Raw genomic sequence first — 20,906 nt, 5'->3', positions numbered from 1 at the left:
TCAACAAAAGCTTTTTCAATAGTTATCCTATACTTGACATTCATTTGGTTAACATTCATAGGATTTCGTGTTCTTACTTGAAAGAAACGAGCGTGAGATTGTGAGAATCCTAAATCCTCCAAGCCGCTAATTTCCACTTTTGGTCCTACAAGTTTGAGATCATTTCCACATTTGATCCTAACTATTAAAATTCCCAAAATTTAGTACTGAGATCATTTCCACATTTGATCCTAATTATTAAAATTCCCAAAATTTAGTACTTTCTACCATATTTGGTCCTTTTGATTAGATTCCGCCCACGGGTGAGTTTTGCCGGCGAGTGAAATATTTTAAAGGGCAAAATTGTCTTTTTATTAAAAAAAAATTCCTCATTCCCCAAACCTTTTCTTCTTCCCACCCGCAGCCCTCTTCCCCCTTCTTCTTTCCACCCTCATTCCTCATTCTCCATTCTGTTTCTTCATCTTCTTCTTCTAAAATAATGTACAGTACATCCTTTGTAGAAACATATGCATTGGTCGAATTGTGCTAAGAGTTCTGAGAAATTACCGGAATTAGAAAAGGAGAAACGAGGTAGTGACGACAGAAGCGGTCCACGACGAAGGATGTAGCTGGCTATTGCGGGCGGCGAAGACGTCGGCTGCTGCTGCCTGCTAGGTGGTGGCGACGACTTCAGCTGCTGCTAGGATGGAGAAAGGATGTACTGTACATTATGGTAGTAGGAGAAGAAGAAGAAGAAGAAGAAGAAGAAGAAGGAGGGGGAAGAGGGCTGCGGGTGGGAAGAAGAAGGTTATTAAACATTAATATTATTCACATGTTTAGTTTGTTGATTTAGTCTAGATGGTTATATTTTATCTCCTTTAGAATTGGTCTAGAGTTGTTGCTAGTATTTCTTCTATTTATACCTTCTCAGTACAATAGTTTCAATCATCAGAATATACCTTCTCAGTACAATAGTTTCAATCATCAGAATATATAGACTTTCCCATTCTCACATGGTATCAGAGCCTGACTCTCACGAGACTTATACATTTTTTTTACCCTTCTCTTCCTAATTCATTCTTATGGCGAGTACTTCCACCACTACTTCCACCACTGCTATTATCCAAATATCCGCCCCAACCAACTTTCCAATCCGCCTTACTGATGCAAATTTTCCAGTTTGGCGTCAACAAGTTCGTGCAACTCTCATTGGTCTTGACCTTCTGGGATACATTGATTGCACTATTAAGGAGCTTGCTAAATTCCTTGATACTGCATCAACAACTCATAACCCTGCCCATACAAATTGGGTACGACAAGACCAGATAATCCTTGCTGCTCTACTTGGTAGCTGCACAGATACGATTCAACCAGTTCTATCCTCTGTCACAACGGCCGCAAACGCATGGTCTCGCCTTACGTCCAGCTATGCCAGCTCCTCTAAAGGACGAGTTATATCGCTCAAAGCAAAGCTGGTCAGAAATCCAAGAGGGTCCCGGACGATTTCAGAATTTCTTCAAGACATGAAGTCCATTGCTGACGACTTAGCTTTAGCTCAACATCCTATCTCGGATGAAGACCTTGTTATTCATGCAATTACCCAGTTAGGCGATGAGTTTCATCCAATCATGGCAGCACTCAGTGTCCGTGAAACTGCGGTTACCTACGCTCAACTTGGTACTATTCTAACCGAGTATGAACGTACAATGAGGAAATTTTTTTTTAATAAAAAGACAAATTTTCCCTTTGAAATATTTCAATCGCCAAGAAAAATGGTCACACGTGATCGGAATTTGATCGGAAAGATTTTAAATCTGAAAATTTTAATAGTCAAGGACCAAATGTTGAAATAGTCTCATACTTGTGGGACCAAAAATAAATATTTCTCTACAATAGACTAAATACTTGCTTTACCCGATTTAGGTGACACATATGGGTCTAATAGATTGGTACAACAAATGGACTAAAATCATTAGCTTTTTTTTAAAATAGATTTTGAATGAGTGTAATATAATTTTTGTTTGTAGTTAAAGGTTACGGTTTGACTTTTGCTGATATATTTTTATCTAAGTCTATCTTCAAATTTCCCTTGTCATTGGAAAACAAAAAAGCAATCACCTAATTTTATTAAAATATGGAAATGACAAGTAATCTATGCCTCAAAATATATACAACGAAAATAAGTCCCAACAAGAATGATCTAGTAAATAGAATATGATTCTCGTACTAAAAAAATCGCGAGTTCGCGACTTGCTCGTCTCATCAACAATTTTAATATATTCCTACAAAACTTAAAGTGATATTTTAACACCCGAAATATGAATTAAAGTTTTGGGTAGCATGCTTGAAACCTCAAGCACCCATCTATATAAAATACCCAACAAAGATTGGACCAAAATACATCTCCTTTATTCTAAACACAAGTTGCCCTAAAGTGTTTTCAAGAATGATTACAGCACAAAAACAAAACCCCAGACCACAACCTACACAGCTTCTTTCTTGTTTATCCTCAGTAAAGCAACTCCTCAAATACAGGATCAACATTTTGCCCCCAATTCCCATGGTACAATTCCAGGAGCTTCTCGGCTGGCGTCACGCCTATAAGGCATACAAATATAATGTTCAATCGATAAATGTTTCTACTAATTTAACACTCTAAGGAGGTTTCGCGTACACGGCTAAATTCTTCAAAAACCATCTCAAGCATAGTTGAAATAGATTTAAGACAGCAATGTGTGCACACATATAGTGCTATGTTTCCCCCGGGCCCCTGGGGTATAACTCAGTGGTTGAAAGGTTGTGGGTGGGTGCACTGACCTAACCAACACTTGGGTTTGAATCCTCAATGAGGCGAGCACTCAAACCCTGTGTCATTGAGGTACATCTCGTGATTTACCTTCTCTCACAATCCCCAGAGCAAGGGGTGAGGGGCCCTCAGGTTTAGGGTTTAAACCTATATAGTACTATGTTACCTGTGTTGACGACTTCAGCTACTGCATTCAGAAACCCGGTTTCCTTATAGCCTCTTCTTTCCAGACCTCCCTGCACGTAAGAAGAATGAACGGATGAGTTAACTCGTAGGAGGAGACGAGAGGTGAAAAGCTGTAGTGCCAACTTCCTCAACGATATGACTGGCTACAACATGCTTTGTTTACTCACTTTCGCCAAGTGCAGAACATCTTGAGCAACATGCTTGAGCAAACCGTCTCGAAATGGTGTATTCAAGCCACTTTTAGGAACCTAATAGCAAAGCTTTTCATTAATTGTTTGTCTTGCAAGATGTTTAATTTTTCCAAAAACAGTGTTACCTTATTCCTCAACATCTCTCGTTCTCCCATAGTCCAATCTGCTGTCATGTCCAGAATACTTTGTAAAGATATATCATCGTACAATAAACCAACCTGAGGTTCAAAGATCATTACCAAGAACTTAGTCTTTAGGTAAAAGGTTTCTCTACAAGTCAATAAATCTGAAAAGCCTACGATGATTAGAAGAACATATGATTTAAAAATGTCACATACCCAGAAAGCAGGCAATGCACATAATCGCCTCCAAGGTCCTCCATCGGCCCCTCGCATTTCCAGGTACCTTTTAAGTCTCACCTGAAAAAAGTAAGTAACTAAGTTTCAGCCATAATATAGAAACCTACATTCTAATTGAGCAAACAAAATATCATAGATTATTAAGGAAAATATTTAACAAACGCAGTTTGTACCTCGGGAAATATTGTTGTCAAATGGTTCTCCCAGTCATTAAGTGTGGGATATTCTCCGGGAATAGGAGGCAGTTTCCCCACCATGAAATCCTGCCAAAGGTTTAATGTTGGTAAAGCAGGTAGAATAAAACAGGAAAGGGTGATTGGTTAAAAACAATGGATTACCCTGAAGGACATTCCAGTACAATCAATATACTTCTTTTTTCGATAGACAAAATACATGGGGACGTCAAGCGCATAGTCTACATACTGCTCAAACCTGTGCCCATCAAAACATAGAAACACCAAACCAACATGCTAATAAGCTCATTAAAAATAAAAATCTTAATGTTCATAGCTCCCTAACAAGCATATTTTTTACAGAAAGGTAGCTAAACTGCATATGGACAAATCAACTTAAACCACTTTATTCATTTGAGTGACAGTTTTCATTAGTTGATACCATTTTGGTCAAAGTGCAGCTTCATCCCCAATCTCGTCCAAGAAAGAAATAGTTTTTTTTGTGCCGTGAGGGTGGGAGGAGGGGTGTCTCAGATTGTGCAATTTAAAAAATAAAGTAACACAAATAATCCATAATACAGTTCAAAAATGATGAAAACATTTTTTTTCCCGCTTTTAGTAAAGTATATTCACAACCAGTATAAAGTCATTCATAAATGCTATGCTATCTAGCTCGATTTATCAGAATAAATGCAAGCTTACCCAAAGGAATCATCAAAGACGAAGGGAAGCATGCCAGTACGATTTCTATCCGTATCAGTCCAAATGTGGCTGGCGAAACAAAGAAAACGTGACATTTAACAATAATATTTATTGTACAGTCCATATCTTGCTAAAGAAAATTTACCTTCTCATACTGAGATAACCATTAGGTTTTCCTTCAGTAAAAGGTGAATTCGCAAACAGGGCTGTAGCAATCTGTTACGTCATCTAGTTAGATCTATAGAAGTGTAGAACGAACAAACTTCCTACTAAATAACTTGTCAAAAAAATAAAAAATAGTTCCAATGGAAACAGGAATGAACAAAGTTTCTCACAGGCTGCAATGAAAGACCAGCACGGAACTTGTTTATCATGTCAGCTTCAGAACTGAAGTCCAGATTCACCTGAAAAAAACAGCTATATCGATCATGCTTGCAATCCAATACGCATACATACAATATCACGTGCATGCACACAACACAAAAAAGAGGTCGAGAAATGAAATGGTTTGTGTGCACCACATAAGACACCCGTGAGAGAGGAATTACATATGTACCTGAACAGTACATGTTCGAAACATCATATCATGTCCAAGTGAGCCAACTTTGGGCATGTAGTTTCTCATGATCTCATATCTCCCCTGGAGTCAAAGAGCACTATTAATAAATGCAGCAGCTAAGCAAAATTTTCAGCAATATATTTAAGTTAATGAAACATTCTTGATCATATCACTTGAATAGATTATAAACATAAAATTCTACCTTTGGCATTATCGGTATGTCTTTTAGCCCCCATTTCGGTTGGAACCCAATTCCCAGAAATCCAATTCCCATCTCCTCTGCAACAGCCTTTACCTGTGCCATTAACAACAATTCATATTCAAGTGTCACCAAAATATTGTGAAAAACCTCCAGTATATGAAGAAATGGAGGGTTACACTGGAATGTCCGTGTTTGTTTGTACATTTTTAGGGAAAGAGTTGCAGTGGGGATGGTAGAAACCGTAGAACCTTATGAGAAATGAAAGAATTGGATACATGCAATATACTATGGTTTGATATTTAGAGCTGTAGCACATACCTGGTAAAGATGTGAATTAACCTCTGCACAAGTTTGATGCAGAGTTTCAAGTGGTGCACCACTAAGCTCAAATTGACCACCAGGCTCCAACGATATACTTTGCTTTCCCTGCAAATAGAAAATATTGAATCAAGTTTCTTACAGAATCACAATAAAAGACCAACATAAACTTCATTAAGTTATTTCCAGAAAATCATATGAAGGATAGATGAGAGTGAAAAATGAAGTTGACATGCCGAAATATTTAACTTGGTACTTGTTAGTAATGTGAAAAGACTATAGTTTCAAACATAAAACGTGGATGTTCAAGAATTTTTCAAAATTTGAAATCAAAAAATCAAAATACCTGTTTTAGCCCAATAATTTTGTCACCTTCCATTATTTTATCCCAATCAAATCTCTCAGAAATGCCATTAAGCAACTCAGCTATTTGTTCATACTTCATAGGCCGCAGAGTCTCAAACTCAAAACCAAACTTTTCATGCTCTGTACCTATCCTGTATAGCCAAGATTCACAAAACGAGTCAGGTTGCTAGACAGTTTGTGTCATTTGCAGTTCATGCAAACATATTTGAAGCTATATTGCACAGCAAAGATATTAAAGTTCGTGTTTCCTAGATTTGGTGAATTAGCCTCAAAGAAAAACCAGTGAATCAGTGATCTCATCCCATGCTTCCATGCACTTGCTTAACAGAATTCACAATCTTCCACACACAAATTACAAGTATTAACATAAAACCATAGGAAATTAAGCAGTTTGGCAGTGTAAAAGCATAAACTAAGTTTTAGATGCTTTCCTGAACCAACTGAATTGCAACACTTGGGAAAAGGCTAAGGTATAAATATAGTGAAGAAACATATATAAGTTCACGTAATCAGCATCACAACTAAAAGTTTCTTCCATTCCTTCATAGATGGGTGAATAGGAGGGAGTAGGGTGTTTGCAAAGAAGCATTTGATTTTAATTTTAAAGTACCAAGGAAGGCTAAAAGGTGAACCTCCATTTTTCTTTTGTCTTGCATCCAGAAGCAAGATATCCAACGAGGTCTTCTTTTGTTAACGGCTCTGCAGCAGTAACAACATCCTCCGTTGGAGGACTTGCAGCAACAGTCAACCCCCCGTGTCCTCGTCTAGATCCTGCTCCACTGCAATCCAAACGCAACCCTATCATACCCTTTGATGAACTCCGTGAAGAGGAAGACAAACCAAAGAAAATTTCATTCCTTTTGAACATCTCCATACTGTTCACAACACTATTACATCCACCTTTACATTTTACCACTTCTGAATGCATGCCATATGATGGCCCAGACTGGGACATCAAAGCCATGCTTTTTGCCTGAAAAATTATCAACAGGAAAATCAACCAAGCACTTCATACTAATAGTAAACTGAATCAAAAATGGCAGTTTGCAGTGAGTAACCTTCACAATGCATAAAACACAATAGTATTTAAAACTTTATCCAAGTTAAGATTCAGTATTCAGCCAAATGATAGTGGCAGCAAGATGTCCAATTAAATCAAAGCTGTGGCATTGATGCATTATTATGTTATTAAAATACAACAGCCATGTCCAGTTTCATTCCCTGGGTGGAGGCTTAGTGAAGTCTCACTACTTTCTAAGATGACATGCCACAAAGATAATTGTGGATTCTAATTAAACAAGCTCATTTTCCGAAAAATGAATTCTGAAATGCAACCAAACATTTAAAATGAAAATGTTTTCTCAAAAAATGAATAATTTTTCAGAAAAACATTTTCCTAAACACACTTAAGTGTTAGAAATTAGGAAGACAATTCATTAATTCTACACTGAATTACACACCTCTGGAATACATCAAAATGAGTAGCAAAATTTAAGATAACAAAAAAGAAAAAATTGGAACACTGAAGAAAACATAATAATAGAGATGGGATTTTGGTAAAAATCAATTCTTGATCCACAGAGTCTCCCCAAATTGACGACAAAGTAAAATTTACCTGGATTCAGCAAGCAGAGAGCAAGAATTCTAGGGTCTGCGAGTAATTGAGAGATAAATGGTTTGGAGGGAGGGAGGGAGGGAGGAGTCGGGTGAAGGGGAAGGAATATATATAGAGAAATGGTGTGTGTATATGTCTCTGTTGCATGTGCGGGCAAGTAATGATTTCCTGCCTTTCTTGCTCTCGTGTACGCTGTAGGCCTGTAGCAGTAGAATATTTACAGTATTATATATAATATATATAAAAGGCAAAAATATTAATGTTATATAAATGGCCAACGGACATGGGCAGGGAAAGGCTGCGCCACTGTCCACGCTCTTTTCCGTGCTCTCCTCTCCAGCTCTCCTCTTTGCGACATGTCATATGAGGTCAGGTGTGTATAATTTGGTCGGCAACTTTTTTAATATATCAAGCATCTTGTGTTCAGATAGTACATTGATAATTCTCTTTGAGAGAATGTCACATGATTGAACTTTAATAGTGAGAACTATTGTCAAAGCGGGTCAACCCGTTAGGCTTGCTCTTTCGCAATCTTTTTTTTTATTTTTTTTTTTTAGTCCTAACCCACTCCACTGCGGGACGCTCGCGAACTTCGGTCTACTTTGACAGTTCTAGATGGAGTATTGACTCTTTTGGCTGTATAGAATATTTAGAAAAATTGATTCAATTAATTTATAAATATAAATTTTGGTTCGATTAACAATTAAAAGTATTTTACAAATTTATTTAATTTGATTCGATTAATACATTCAATTATTAACCGAATGAACATCCTAGACTCGTCTCCAATTTTGACATTATTTATTTAGTTTCACATATTGGTCTCCTTGACTCGTTCTCTCCCTTCACCAATTGAATAGCTTCCATGGAGTCACTTTTCACTTCTAGCGCCCTAATGCGGTAATGCCTTTGCTCCATGCCCACTCCAAGCTAGCCCCACATAATGGTCCACCCTTCAATATAATTTCTGTTGTGTGATTTTTTTAGTAGTCGTAGATAAATCCTCCTCTCCAACTAACATTCTTGTCTCTTACGATGTTTCGCAGCTAGCATGGTCTCTATTATGTCTAGTTGTTTTAGTTCATTATATAATTATCAATTGCAATATTACTCGTCAATATAGTTAAGTATGTCTGATTTTAATTTGATCATTCTACTATGATTTACCATTAATTACCATTCATTTTTAACACGTTCTTTTTTCAAAAATTAACTATCAATCTAAATTTAGTTATTATTTTTATACTAATAACCACAAGTTAAAATCTAAACAATAATTAACAAGAAATAATAACAAAGTGACCAATGTCATGCATACATATTTAATTACATGTGAAAAGTAATTTTATAATCCATTTTTTTTCCCTATATATTTATTTGTATTACTCCATAGAATATATGAGTTGGTGCATTCCATTTTGACTTGGTGGTGTTGATCATAGGTGATTTCTCCCTTTATTTTTTTTTTGTTTAATAATTTTCTTTCAAGTCCCTTTAATTTATACTTTGCAATACGTAAACTTTAGCTTAATAATGAGCAGTGACTGCAAGCAACTGTATGAAAGCAGCCATCGTATCAAATTTGGAGAAAAATACAAAAATAAATAAAGTCAAAATATATAATATCACCCATATATAGAGAAGGGTGGGGGTGGTTGAATCTCATGAGAAATAATTTTTGAGAATGTCTAAAGCATGCATTGTTTTCATACTAGCTAGAAATGAAGCCTAACATACATTCATTCGGTCATTTTGTTAGATAGATTCAACAAAATTTATTATCATTTCTCACAGATAAAACTACATATTAGTCCTTTCCATATATATTCCGTATATGAGAAACTCTATGATATCGATTGACACCAATGCTACTTGTACTAAGTATGAAAGTAATTGGTGCCTTCAAAATTTTCATATATATATATATAAGTTAAAGTGTCATCCCGCACCATGAACTATATTAGATTATTCATGCCGCACCTTGAACTTTCATAAGGTCTATTTTGATACACAAACCATTAATCTTTTTCATCTAGCAATTTTTACAGTTACCTACAAGTTATAGGTAATTTATTCTGACTTGAACTTCTTCTTCTTTTGTTTTTTTTTTGATTTTTTTTGTTTTCTTCTAAACCTTTTCCAGCCCAACAATCGGTACCGGAACAGTAAAATAATAATAAAAAAAATCTTATATTTAGGCATTTAGCTACTGGCAGTAGCTATATATATATATATATATATATTTAGCTATTACCGGTAGGCAGTAGCCAAAATAATAAAAAAAAAATTTATAATATGGTTTTTATAATAACAAAACATATTATATATAATTATATATACTAAAAAAAAAAATTCCGGTTGAATCGGAACCGGAACCTTTATATAAGGTTCCGGGTTCCGGTTCCGGTTTGTGCAACCTTGGAACCGTGAACCGGCGGTTCAGAATCGGAACGAATCGTGGTCACCCCTAGGCAGGTCGTCGGTGGGCTCAGCGCACACTGCCGCAATGGAGGGGAGGAACAATGGATTGTGGAGGTGCTGTGGTGATTTGGTCTAGTAAACACTGGTTCGACTGAAGGCACAGGGGAGGGGCAACATGAGGCGTTGATTTTTGGGGTTTACTTAAAAATTTTGTGTTGACTTAAAAATAGGATCCACATAAGCTAATTACATGTGCCATGTCATCATAGTAACTTGATAACCTGTGAAAAATGCTAGATAAAAAAAATTAATGATTTGTGTATCGAAATGGACGTTATAAAATTAAAGTTCAAGGTGCGGCATGAATAATCCAATATAGTTCATGGTGCAGAATGACACTTTAGCCATATATATATATATATATATATATATATTACGTTCTTCGTCATCAAAAGTAAAATAACAATATGTATTTGAAATAGTAACGGAAGTTCCTATTATGTTTTGATTCTTAAAGGTCCTTTTGGCATCTAATGCTTTTGTGGTCAAATCCAACACTAAAAAAGCTTACACATAAAGCAAACAAAGAATCATAACGCATTGAATTAAAAATTGGCAATGATATATTTGAGTCTCGTAATTAACATTGTTTGAGTCTTCATTATTTTTTAGAATATTTAACACCATATCATTGTAATCAATTATCATAAGTTATGGAGAACCCATCCAAATTAATAGGACAGCTACTTTGATAACCAAAAAGTTTTAAATTCAATTCCTGGTGATACTTTGTTGCTTAGGGTCACAAGGCGGGCTTCAACAATCTTTTATTCTCATTAATAATGACTATTTAACATTGAACCTTTTTCCGTTAATCATAATTCTTTTGATTTTATTTCTTTTGAGTAGCCAAACACTGGAAAATTTGATAAATAACTTTTGAAAGTTTTTTTTTTTTTTTGAAATTCCAAACGGATCCTATTTGAATAATACAGTCTTTTTTTTTTGGGTTTTTGCCCAAAGTATCCCTCTAGCCGATAGCTAGAAGACTAACTTCCGTCCCAACTGTCAGCACACTAAGTGGTAGGGGACTGGTCAAATGGTTTGCTCCATTCACCTGGGTGGGGAATAATACAGTCTTATTTGTGGACTACTTCATGAATAAGTGAAAACGAATGGACGTCCAGTCAAGATTGGAGGGGAAGTAATATGTCACTGCTTATGAAATATGTCATTATATTTCTTATATTTTAGTATAGTACTTCTTTTAATTATAATTATTAATTAATCATAAGGATAAAGTGAAACAACAACGAAAGAGACACAAATAGTAAATAAGTACACCTATATATAGTACGGAGTATATGGAAATAATTTACTGTAGTGTTTAAATTGGTATATTATTAATGATAATTAATTGATTTGGGAATAAAGGATTATACGAAAGCAATGCCGTAAAAAGCAGTATAATAACATGGTTGACAAAATCACTATGTATGTGCTCCTTGGGTGTCTAAGGGACGATTAGGCAGTAATTAATCGGCGCCTAGGGACGGGACAAAACACAGCATTACCATCTTGTCTAATAAATCCATTATTTATAATATCTATTTTCATATATTTATATCTAAAACATGTACTATATATACATATATACATACAAGACTATATATAGGGTGGGGGTGGGGTGAGTGGGGGTAGTAGCCCCCACTGTCCCCACAGTGGCTCCGTCACTGTCGGCGCCTAGGCACCCGTGTGTTTTTTATTTATTTATTTATTTTTTAAAAATTAACCTAAAAAATATCTAGAGTTTGAATAATTTAAGGTTATTCCTCCAAACGATGTCGTTTTGAGCGAAATAACCTATTTTAAAAAAACAATAGTTAATCGGCCGATTAAGTGGCCTAGTCGGCGCCTAGAAGGCCTAGGCGGTCAGCGTCTAAGCGCCTGCCTAGACCATCGATTATAGTGATACGCTAGGCAGTCGGCTGACGCCTAAGCGAGATTTTTGCAACACATGTGAAATTGGATTGGGGACTTCCATTAGGAATTGAACTTGGAATCTCGCAGTCACTAAGTCAAGTGTATAACTGACTGTCTAATTAACTTGGCTAGGATTACATCATTTTCATTTGAATGCAACCCTATTCTCATTTGAACTTTGACTTACTAGAAAACCAGCAACAGCTACCCAAAGGTGCGGTTTGAGTACTAGTCAACGAAGCACCACAAAGAGATAATCCAATCTAGATTATCAATAGTTAACTGCTCCAAATCGAAAAAGCTAATAAGTAACTACTCCAATTAAAAATCAAATTTGAAATCTTGTGACTACTTTACCAACCATCTGACCAAGACCTAATAACCCATATATGTCATTGTTAAAAGCATAATAATGTACAACTTGTAGCTAATTGATTTGGATTGGTTTACTTAACCGGTCCTTTTTGCTTTTGTCTTAGACGCCTTTGATTTTGATATTCCATGTACCCATCATTTCACCTAAAAAGGAACGGTGCTAATCAATGGCTGCTTCTAAAATTATCTTCTTCTTATTTTTTTGTTTGAAACAAAATAGTCGATATATTATGAGCTTGTTTGATAAATGAAATTTATCAATATTTTAGTACTTTTAACATTTTGATTTAGTCAAAACGTTAAAAGACTTATTTGATAAATAGTATTTTAGAGCAGAGGATATACTTCAAATCGCTGAAATTTCAAACGCAACAAAATATATATTTTTTTCTAAACTATCGCTCTTGAAACTATAATATTTAAAAAATAAAATTCTAATTGCATTTTAGAAAGGAGCCTTAGTCTCCAATTGTGTTGCCCATCCAATATGGAATCTCGGATGGGCAATTAATATTTGGAAAAGGGTCGTTGAGCTCCTCTTTCCTTACCTTTTCGATTTTGAATCATTTACAAAGGGAATCGCTTCCTTTGTCTTTATGTTGTTGTTGTTGTTATTGTAATTATTGTTGTTGTTGTGTATGAATGTCCTTATAGGTCTTTTTACATGTTAACCGGGATAGTAAACAATTAATTTTACTAAATATTTCTTTACAAACCACTAATGCAATCTGTTGGTCAATATCAGACACAATCCACTATCCGCTATCCGCTAACCACTAATTGTCAAACAAGGCCTATGTATTCATTGTATCTCATCTTACCATCATATTTATTATTTATTGGTTAAGTTTCGAGCACAACTCAACCGACCAACTAACCCAAAGCAAGTCTATAAGCTTTATGTTTTTGGGTCTTGTAGTTTAGTTGAGACACATCCCACAATTTATCTTCTCCATTAATCTTCAAGGCATGAGTAGAGCAAAATTTTACTACGAACAATGGTCCATCATCCATGTAGCAATGTGGACCATGAAGTAAAAGCAACGTTATTTGATTTTAATTTTAGAAACAAGAACCTGTTACCGTTTTTCTAGTTCGTTACTGTTGTATGGACTATGTTTTTTACTTTTATTTTTCAGACACACTAGTTTCATTATAATAACGCTAAAGTATCATTTTAATTATACTTTATGTCTTTGCTATCCAGTGTCATTTTATACACACAATAGGTTTATTATAGCAACACTAAAGTATCAATTTATTTACATTAATGGGAGGGGGAGACCCAATTAAAGTACCATTTTAATTTCACTACATGTTCATTTAACAACGTACATATTTGTATGAGCTATGCTATTCAATTTCATTTTATACATACAATATGTTCATTATATATAGCAACACTAAAGTATCATTTTAATTATCCTAGGAGTTCATTTGACAATGTACATTATGTATGAGTTATGCTATTCAGTTTTATTTTATGCACAAAATAAGTTTATTATGACATCACTAAAGTATCATTTTAATTATACTACAGATTCATTCGTCAATATACATATCTGTAACGGGATAAACCTTGATTCATGATTTCATGGTAGTGAAAATTATTCATTTTAATTGAAAGAAACGACGTCATATTGGATCATGGTTCACATAACTGTGTAGACCATGATCCTCTGTATAACGATTGGATTGAGGATTTGTCAATCATTATTGCATGGATCATGGTTCACACAGTTGTGTGGACCAAAAATAAAAAGTACATTATTTTAGGATATATTATTTTTGTATTGAAGGTACATTATTTTATATATACTGTCAAATAATGTACCTACAGTACAGAATAATATACCTACAGTACAAAAATAATGTACTTTTTATTTTTGGTCCACACAGCTGTGTAGACCATGGTCCATGCAATAATGATTAGGATTTGTCGGCTTTTGACGGATCCATTAAAGATGGTGTTCTTACTAATCAGCCCAATTAATAGGCCCGACAGTAGAACAAAATTCTGGGATGTGCTAAGTTTCCCTAACACAACCCAAATTAAATTTATTTGAATGGTAAAATATCAATTGTTATACAATATACGTTAGATTTTATATTACATTGTGAATTCTGATACAAAAATTTTGTATTTACAGCTAATAATTTTTGTACATGTAAATAAATAATTTGATAACTATTGACATATAATATGATAGTTACAACTTACAAATACAGAAATTGTCAACTGCAAATACAAAATCTGTCAATTACAAATACAAAATCTAAATGCTGCCTCCCTTTTCTCTCTAAAACCAAACGCCTTTCTCTGCTGCTCAACTTCGGTTTCTACCGCCAGCCTCTGGCCGGAGCTCTAATGGAGCTTTGAGTCGGTGGTTTTGGTCACCTTCTACATTTGCTCTCGCTCTTCTTCCGCCCCGACCACCGTCGCAGCTCCGTCCGCCTCCGACCACCGCCACAGAATCCTTCTTCTGTTTTTTTTGCCCTTTGAATAAAATAATAGTAGGTAGGTATTTAGGTTGGTAGTCTTGAACTCCCAACGCTACTTTGACTTTACCCACTTTTTATTTTTTCTATTATTGTGTTTTTCTCTCGTTATTTTCATGAGCATTTTTCCTCTCGTTACTTTTACGAGATTTTCATTTTCATTAGTATAAATCGTTTAGTTTGGTTTTGGCAAGTGTTGATCTTATCCTGGGCGAGCAAAAAAAAATGATAACGAAGACCCAGATCTTTGGTGAAGCTTTAAGCTCCCAGAAGGAACATAGTTTGCTAGTTATGAAACAGTCTGCGATTCAAGTTTTCTATAGTATAGTTAGAAAAGTTGTTTCTATATCTGACTGTAAGGAATGGTTTACCATTTCATTTATCGTTGATGTAAACGTTTTATGTTTTAAATTAATGGAATAGCTACGTTTACCTTTAAAAAAATGTTATTTTTGAACCCGGGTCTACAATGCAAAGTAGACCCTGTTCCATGGTATAATTTGCTATACAATATTTCTTATGTATCCTCTTAGACGAAAGTTGATTATGCCTTAAAAAGGTGTTTGGTTCAAGTTATATGACCTAACATTATGGCACTATCCATTGTCGAATATTAAGTAAATTTTATTCTTGTGTGGTAAATCACACTAGAAAGATTGTGTGGCGAATTTGACGGAGAAAATATTTACAAGAATTGAACTCATGACCAACAAATATAACAATTATGTTTTACTTGTCCCACCCCTTCTAAGGTAATGTGATGCATTTTTAAGATAATATAGTTATAAAATTACAACATCATCTAAATATATATATATATATATATATATAAAATCCAAAAAAATTATTCTAATAGTTGAACTTTCAATAAAATAGGCGTCCAATCACTTCAAACTTGTAACAGTTGAACTTTCAAAACATAACCAAGTCCAAACACTTCCAAGTTCGAACTAGAGCTTCAAACTTGTAGTGCTCAGACCAAGTCCACTCAATTACACCCTTAATTTTACAAGTGATCACAGTTCAGTTCTGATTCCTAATCTACAATTCACGATTTGAGAATAGGTTGAATTAAAATTGAAACTTCATGGAAAAAAGTTAAGGTTTCAATGCCAATTCACGGTTTGAGAATAGGTAGAATCAAAATCGAAACTTTATGAAAAAATTTAAGTTTCAATGCCGATTCACAGTTTGGGTAAATCATAGAAATAATGAAAACTGCAAGCTTTCCCGTAAATCAAAGGGATAGTGCACCCAACTTCTTTCATAATGAGAGCATGGATGATAATACCCACAATACAATGACAAATGCATAACAACAATGGAACAATGAAGATTGAAGACATTCACTTTGAACTTCATAAATCATATTGATCTTAGAAACTTGGAGCAAATACTAGAATTTGAAAGTAGCAAATGTTTATATAATACACATAGTACATACAGGCCAATATACATTACCTTCTTTCATATAGTTTTCTTGATATTCAGTGTAGCCTTTTAATCTATCTCCCTATTCAATTAGATTAAACATAACATGCTGTACAAAGGAGACTATTACCAGAAGTCATCGATGGCCACGGTTGAAGATGGATACAGGTCGTCTTCTTCCTCCATCTCCAGCTGTGGTTCAGCCGAACCAAATTCAGTTGACTCGATGTCCGCGAGGTTCTTTAGATCAACCACCGAGAGCTCATCGAGGTGCTTAACAACCAAGTCAGCAGCACTGAGCTCGTACATTGGGTGCTTGCTAGCAACGGCTACGCATTTCATCAGTGCGTCATGTGCTGCCTCTACTGTTTGGTTTGAGTTCCCGAACACGATGCACCTCTCGGGTATGTATTGAAGAAGCTGTGCTGCATAGATGAACATCTCAGGATCGGGCTTTCCCCTGTGAACATCCTCTGCAGCTACGATGACATTAAAGATTTCTCCAATTCCAATTGAGTCGATTGCGTTTTCGATAGCCTTCCTTGGGCGTGTTGAGACCAAAGCCATTGGTATCTTGTATTGCATCAGGATATTCACAAACTCCTGGGAACCTGATCGGAAACTATAGATCCCGCCTTGGAAAGCTTGGTAAATTTCCTCCTTCCGAGATGCCATTCTCTTCACCTGGACTGGATCCCTTGACCAGCAAAGAACTTCTGATATTGCCTGCTCATTCTTCATTCCTCCAATTCTCCTGAGAATAAAAGCGGGTGGAGGTGATTTTCCCTCTTCCTCGGAAAGAGCCAACCAGGCTTGCTTCTCGATATCAGGATTATCTTCTATTAGCACACCTTCCCATTCAAATATAGCAGCTAACCATCCGCAACCCATTCTCTCCTGCCGAAGCAATGGATTATGAAGGGCTGGGTTATCAGCCCTATTCTCTGGTGGCCATATCCCAGGCTTCCGATCCACATCTGTCTCAATCCAGTACCCATTATCCAGAGGCGTTTGCTCCTTCTCCTGAAACGAATACGCCTCTTTTGCCACCCCCATCGCCTGACTTCTCACCGACAAAACCACCCTCCTATCAGTCTGTAACCTCTCCCTGCAGACAAGTTTTCGACCAAGAAACCCCGAAGATGGCAGGCGGCATACATTAAATGTCCTCCTTCTGTTTGGACCATCCTTGCATTTAAACCCTCCATAAACTGGAAGGTGCCTCAAAAGAGATGTAGCAGCAATTGATTCCACCATCTTCACAGAATGCTCACAACACCCAAATCTTTGAGCTTTATAGACCTAATTTATGCTAGGAAACACTCAATTGTTTGAATCCCTTGCTTCAACTAAAATACAACAAGCAAAAACCAACCAACTTGGCTGATTTTTCTATTGCTCAACAGATTATTCAGAATTTAGGCCAATTCTAGGATTAAACCCTCACAGACACACAAAAGGTATTCCTGTAAGAAGCAAAGCTCTCCCCACAACAAAGATTCAAACTTTATGCAAAACCCATCAGAAGGCATCCATTATCACACAATCCAAACCCAATTCACAACCCCCAATCTTCAACCACAAGCAGAAATTTGAGAAATAAGCAAATACGAAAAGAGATTACTGGCGTATAAGCGTGGTATTATTTACAGATAGTTCAACAGGCAGATAAAAGCTAAACAGTAAAGAAAATAAACCCAACAAATTTCAGAAAATTTCCAACCAATTGAAGGAATTAGAATCTGATATCTGTGGGCTTATAAATAAGAATCGTATTCTGGGAAATTATATTCTGTGTTCTGATTCTGTATATATATATATATATGTATTTACACGGAGAGAGAAGGGAAACGTATGAACCTGGGAGACCAGAAACAAGCAGAGATCGGAAGAGAAAATATAGAGATTTTTTTTTTCTTCTTTTTCCCTGATGATTTTTGGGGTGTTTATGTGGTTTATAGAGGAGCAGAGGAGATGGCCGCCTTTAGGCGGTGTCGTTTTAGGGGAAAACCGGTGGTGCCGGCGACGTGAGGTTTAATTACACGTGTCCCCATCTGGTTAGCTTGCTTGCGATCATCACCGTTTTTGCCCCTGATTTCCAAATATATTACCCAACTACAAAAGGGATTAATGCATTATCCTATTCTTGCATGGGATAGGATCATAGGAATATAGGACAATCTATCAAAAAATAAAAATTTATCAATATTTAAGCATATTTTATAATGGTTTTGTTTGATTTACGGAAAATTCAACAACTGTAATTGAAGGTTTATTATGTTATAGATTAGATAATTCTAGTCGAAAAAATCAAAAAAGACTTTATAATTACCAATTTAACTACTCAACTATGTAACCAGTAAGGACATCCTCAATAAAGATGTTTTTTTTTTTTTTTGATATTTTTGAGGTGCCAATTAGAAGAGGGATGAGGGAAAGAGAAGAACCAAAAATAAGAAAAAAAAAAGAAGAAGCAAATCTAATAAAAAATGGGGAAAATAGCAAAGCATTTAACACGCTAGTCGACGTGTGCATTGCATGCGCCCGGTTAGGTGTTGCCTATGTAGTTAACTCGAGTTGACGCGCCTGGCCTTTGATATTTCTCTTTCCTGTGAGACCCACAAAAAAAAATACTCCTTGCATAGGAGCTCACCGTTCTCCCCCCAAAGCATCTCTCTCCTCTACATGGATCTAAAAGCTGCAAAAACCTCTCCAAAAATCAGTGATGGAGATGTTCCTAAGAAAATTCAGTGATGTATTTTTTAAAAAAATTGATTGATAGTTTTTTTTTTTAAATCACAAAATTAAAGTTTATTTCATCATCTTGAACATGGGTCAGAATAGTCACTGGGGGACTACTATCCTGAACCTTTCGCCCGATGGTATCAAGAACATCCTCGATCGTGATGCCATGAATGCTGCTTCAAGAAGGATTTACTAGTTTTATTTGGGGCTCCGACCTTTCCTACGCACCAAAAAAAAAAATAAATTCATCATCACTATTTTAAGTATTTACAAGTTACTTCCACCTCTCCTTTTTGAATATTGTTTCCAATAATAGGTTTTATTTTTTAAGAGCTAAATATCAAATTAGTATGGTTGGCATTGAGTTGACATGTGAAAAACAAAGTAGATATATGATTATGATATATCACATACATATTACACATGTGCGCTTATAGATTAGTGTTTGACTTAGGTTTTTTTTTTTTTTTTTTTTTTTTTTTTTTTTTTTNTTTTTTTTTTTTTTTTTTTTTTTTTTTTTTTTTGGATGTTGTGGTTTCGCATATACTTCAAAATTTAGAATTTTATAAATTTCTTTTTATGTGATTGGATTTTATACTTATCCATAATTATGGAGACAAGAGGTAAAGTTAATTATACTAATTTTTTGGGTTCTTCCCAGAGAAATGAGGTGTTGTATTGCATTTGAAAATATGAAGATTTCATATGCACACAATTCTCATTAAACATTAAACAAAGTTACGATGATTTACCTCCTCTCAGGTATTTTGTTGGACCAGGGCGTAGAAACCCTTAGGATTGAGAATTCAATCACTTGGAACAATTAAACAAAGTTACAATTTTCATTTAAAATGTGTTATAAATATTACATACAAATTAAAAAGACAAAAAACAAATAAGTCAATTATATGATTTATATCTAAAGAAAGAAAAGAAAGAAATTGTCACCAAAGAAGGAAGAGATCACACACCAAATTATATAAATGAAAAATGAATGAATTTTAAATTGAAAATGCTGTTGTATGTCATGCCTAGCCCTTGACATACTCCGCCAAAGGGAAGCTTCCTTGACTTGTAAATTGAAACTTCTAACCCCTTTCTTTATTTAATGGGTATCTTTTTGCCGAGTATGTAGTATATAATGTTTCTAGTGTACATAATTTATGTATGTAGTATATAATGTTTCTAGTTGATAGCGTAAATGTAAACGGGGTCTACGATTACGCTACGGATACGTGTGTTACGTGTAGTGAAGAATGTCGCTCGGCCGGTCAGACGGTCGGTCTACCGGTCAACGACTGAGCGGTTCGAAGCTATATCGCTCTACGGGTGACGAACAGTGATAAAGAGTAAGCAGGAGAAAGACAATCGGCAAATCGCAAGTGTATTAGTGTAGTACTGATGAGTCCCCCCTCCAGTGAGGGGAATGACCCCTATTTATACAAAGTGGATTCACTATGCACATGGTGTCTGATATGCAAGTGGAGGACATATGGGCTGTCACTCCGCAAAATGCGCATCGGTTTGCTCGAAGTGGTTGAGTTGCTCGAGGTGATGAAAACACGGATCCCCTGTTCCGAAAAGTTGTCGGTCGTCACATCAAGCAACTGTTGCGCTCGTGAGCCTCCAATCCACAAGGTGTGTTGCTTCCGATCATGCGGCCGACGAACCGGGCGACCGTCGACGGACCGTTGGGTGACCGTTGACGGACAGGTTGGGTGACCGACGGACAGGTGATTTACGGACCGACTAGTACATGTGCATATTTACCCATCACAAGTCCCCCACTTCTTGAATCTGCGAGAGTCGTCAGGTTCGAGAAGTAGAATGTGTTCCAGGCGGCCAACTTGTTGCGAGCAAAGCCTCCCCGGTTGAAATGCCTTGATAGTCCGTGATTAACCCCTCAAGTTTAAGTTGAGCAGGAGGGGCGTGATTTACGCGGGTTGCCTCGTTAAAAACCTTAGACTAAGAAAAACCCTTTGGGAAAAAACCTAGC

The 20,906-nt window shown here is 35.9% G+C and overlaps 3 protein-coding genes across 4 annotated transcripts in view; all 3 read right to left on the bottom strand.

Moving 5' to 3' along the window:
• LOC116031004 (putative pre-16S rRNA nuclease) overlaps positions 1 to 764 on the bottom strand; it is a 518,904-nt gene extending 518,140 nt beyond the window's left edge. The window contains exon 1 of one of the 2 annotated variants that reach the window (XM_031273429.1): positions 547 to 764. The gene's annotated coding sequence lies outside the window, so the exon portion shown is untranslated. Of the gene's footprint in view, positions 1 to 77; positions 178 to 546 lie in introns of those variants that run through there. The other variant, XM_031273430.1, reaches the window with a different exon arrangement.
• Positions 765 to 2,175: 1,411 nt separating this feature from the next.
• On the bottom strand, positions 2,176 to 7,567 carry LOC116030749 (glutamate--cysteine ligase, chloroplastic-like). Its single transcript, XM_031273075.1, has 16 exons — positions 7,457 to 7,567; positions 6,474 to 6,814; positions 5,822 to 5,972; positions 5,476 to 5,583; positions 5,158 to 5,250; positions 4,953 to 5,036; positions 4,732 to 4,800; positions 4,542 to 4,612; positions 4,397 to 4,465; positions 3,860 to 3,953; positions 3,695 to 3,784; positions 3,501 to 3,581; positions 3,288 to 3,380; positions 3,139 to 3,219; positions 2,952 to 3,021; positions 2,176 to 2,577 (listed from the first exon to the last, which is right to left on the bottom strand). Exons 2-16 carry the CDS (start codon positions 6,803 to 6,805, stop codon positions 2,489 to 2,491), a joined length of 1,575 nt encoding a protein of 524 aa, XP_031128935.1. The 5' UTR covers positions 6,806 to 6,814; positions 7,457 to 7,567; the 3' UTR covers positions 2,176 to 2,488.
• An 8,503-nt stretch (positions 7,568 to 16,070) lies between these two features.
• Positions 16,071 to 18,101, bottom strand: LOC116029991 (5-amino-6-(5-phospho-D-ribitylamino)uracil phosphatase, chloroplastic). The gene has a single exon (XM_031272063.1). It carries the CDS (start codon positions 17,420 to 17,422, stop codon positions 16,292 to 16,294), a length of 1,131 nt encoding a protein of 376 aa, XP_031127923.1. The 5' UTR covers positions 17,423 to 18,101; the 3' UTR covers positions 16,071 to 16,291.
• Between the last annotated feature and the right edge of the window lie 2,805 nt (positions 18,102 to 20,906).

This window comes from Ipomoea triloba, chromosome 9, assembly GCF_003576645.1.
Source record: "Ipomoea triloba cultivar NCNSP0323 chromosome 9, ASM357664v1".
Lineage (NCBI taxonomy): Eukaryota > Viridiplantae > Streptophyta > Magnoliopsida > Solanales > Convolvulaceae > Ipomoea > Ipomoea triloba.
The sequence above is the reverse complement of the archived record's forward strand: the minus strand, read 5'-3'. Positions and strand labels throughout refer to the sequence as shown.

Coding starts and splice junctions, on each gene's coding strand:
- LOC116030749 (XM_031273075.1), bottom strand. CDS start 6,805: ATGGCTTTGATGTCCCAGTCTGGGCCATCATATGGCATGCATTCAGAA. Junction 5,251..5,475: donor TTAATTCACATCTTTACCAG/GTATGTGCTACA, acceptor TTAATGGCACAG/GTAAAGGCTGTTGCAGAGGA. Junction 3,785..3,859: donor GTACTGGAATGTCCTTCAGG/GTAATCCATTGT, acceptor AACCTTTGGCAG/GATTTCATGGTGGGGAAACT.
- LOC116029991 (XM_031272063.1), bottom strand. CDS start 17,422: ATGGTGGAATCAATTGCTGCTACATCTCTTTTGAGGCACCTTCCAGTT.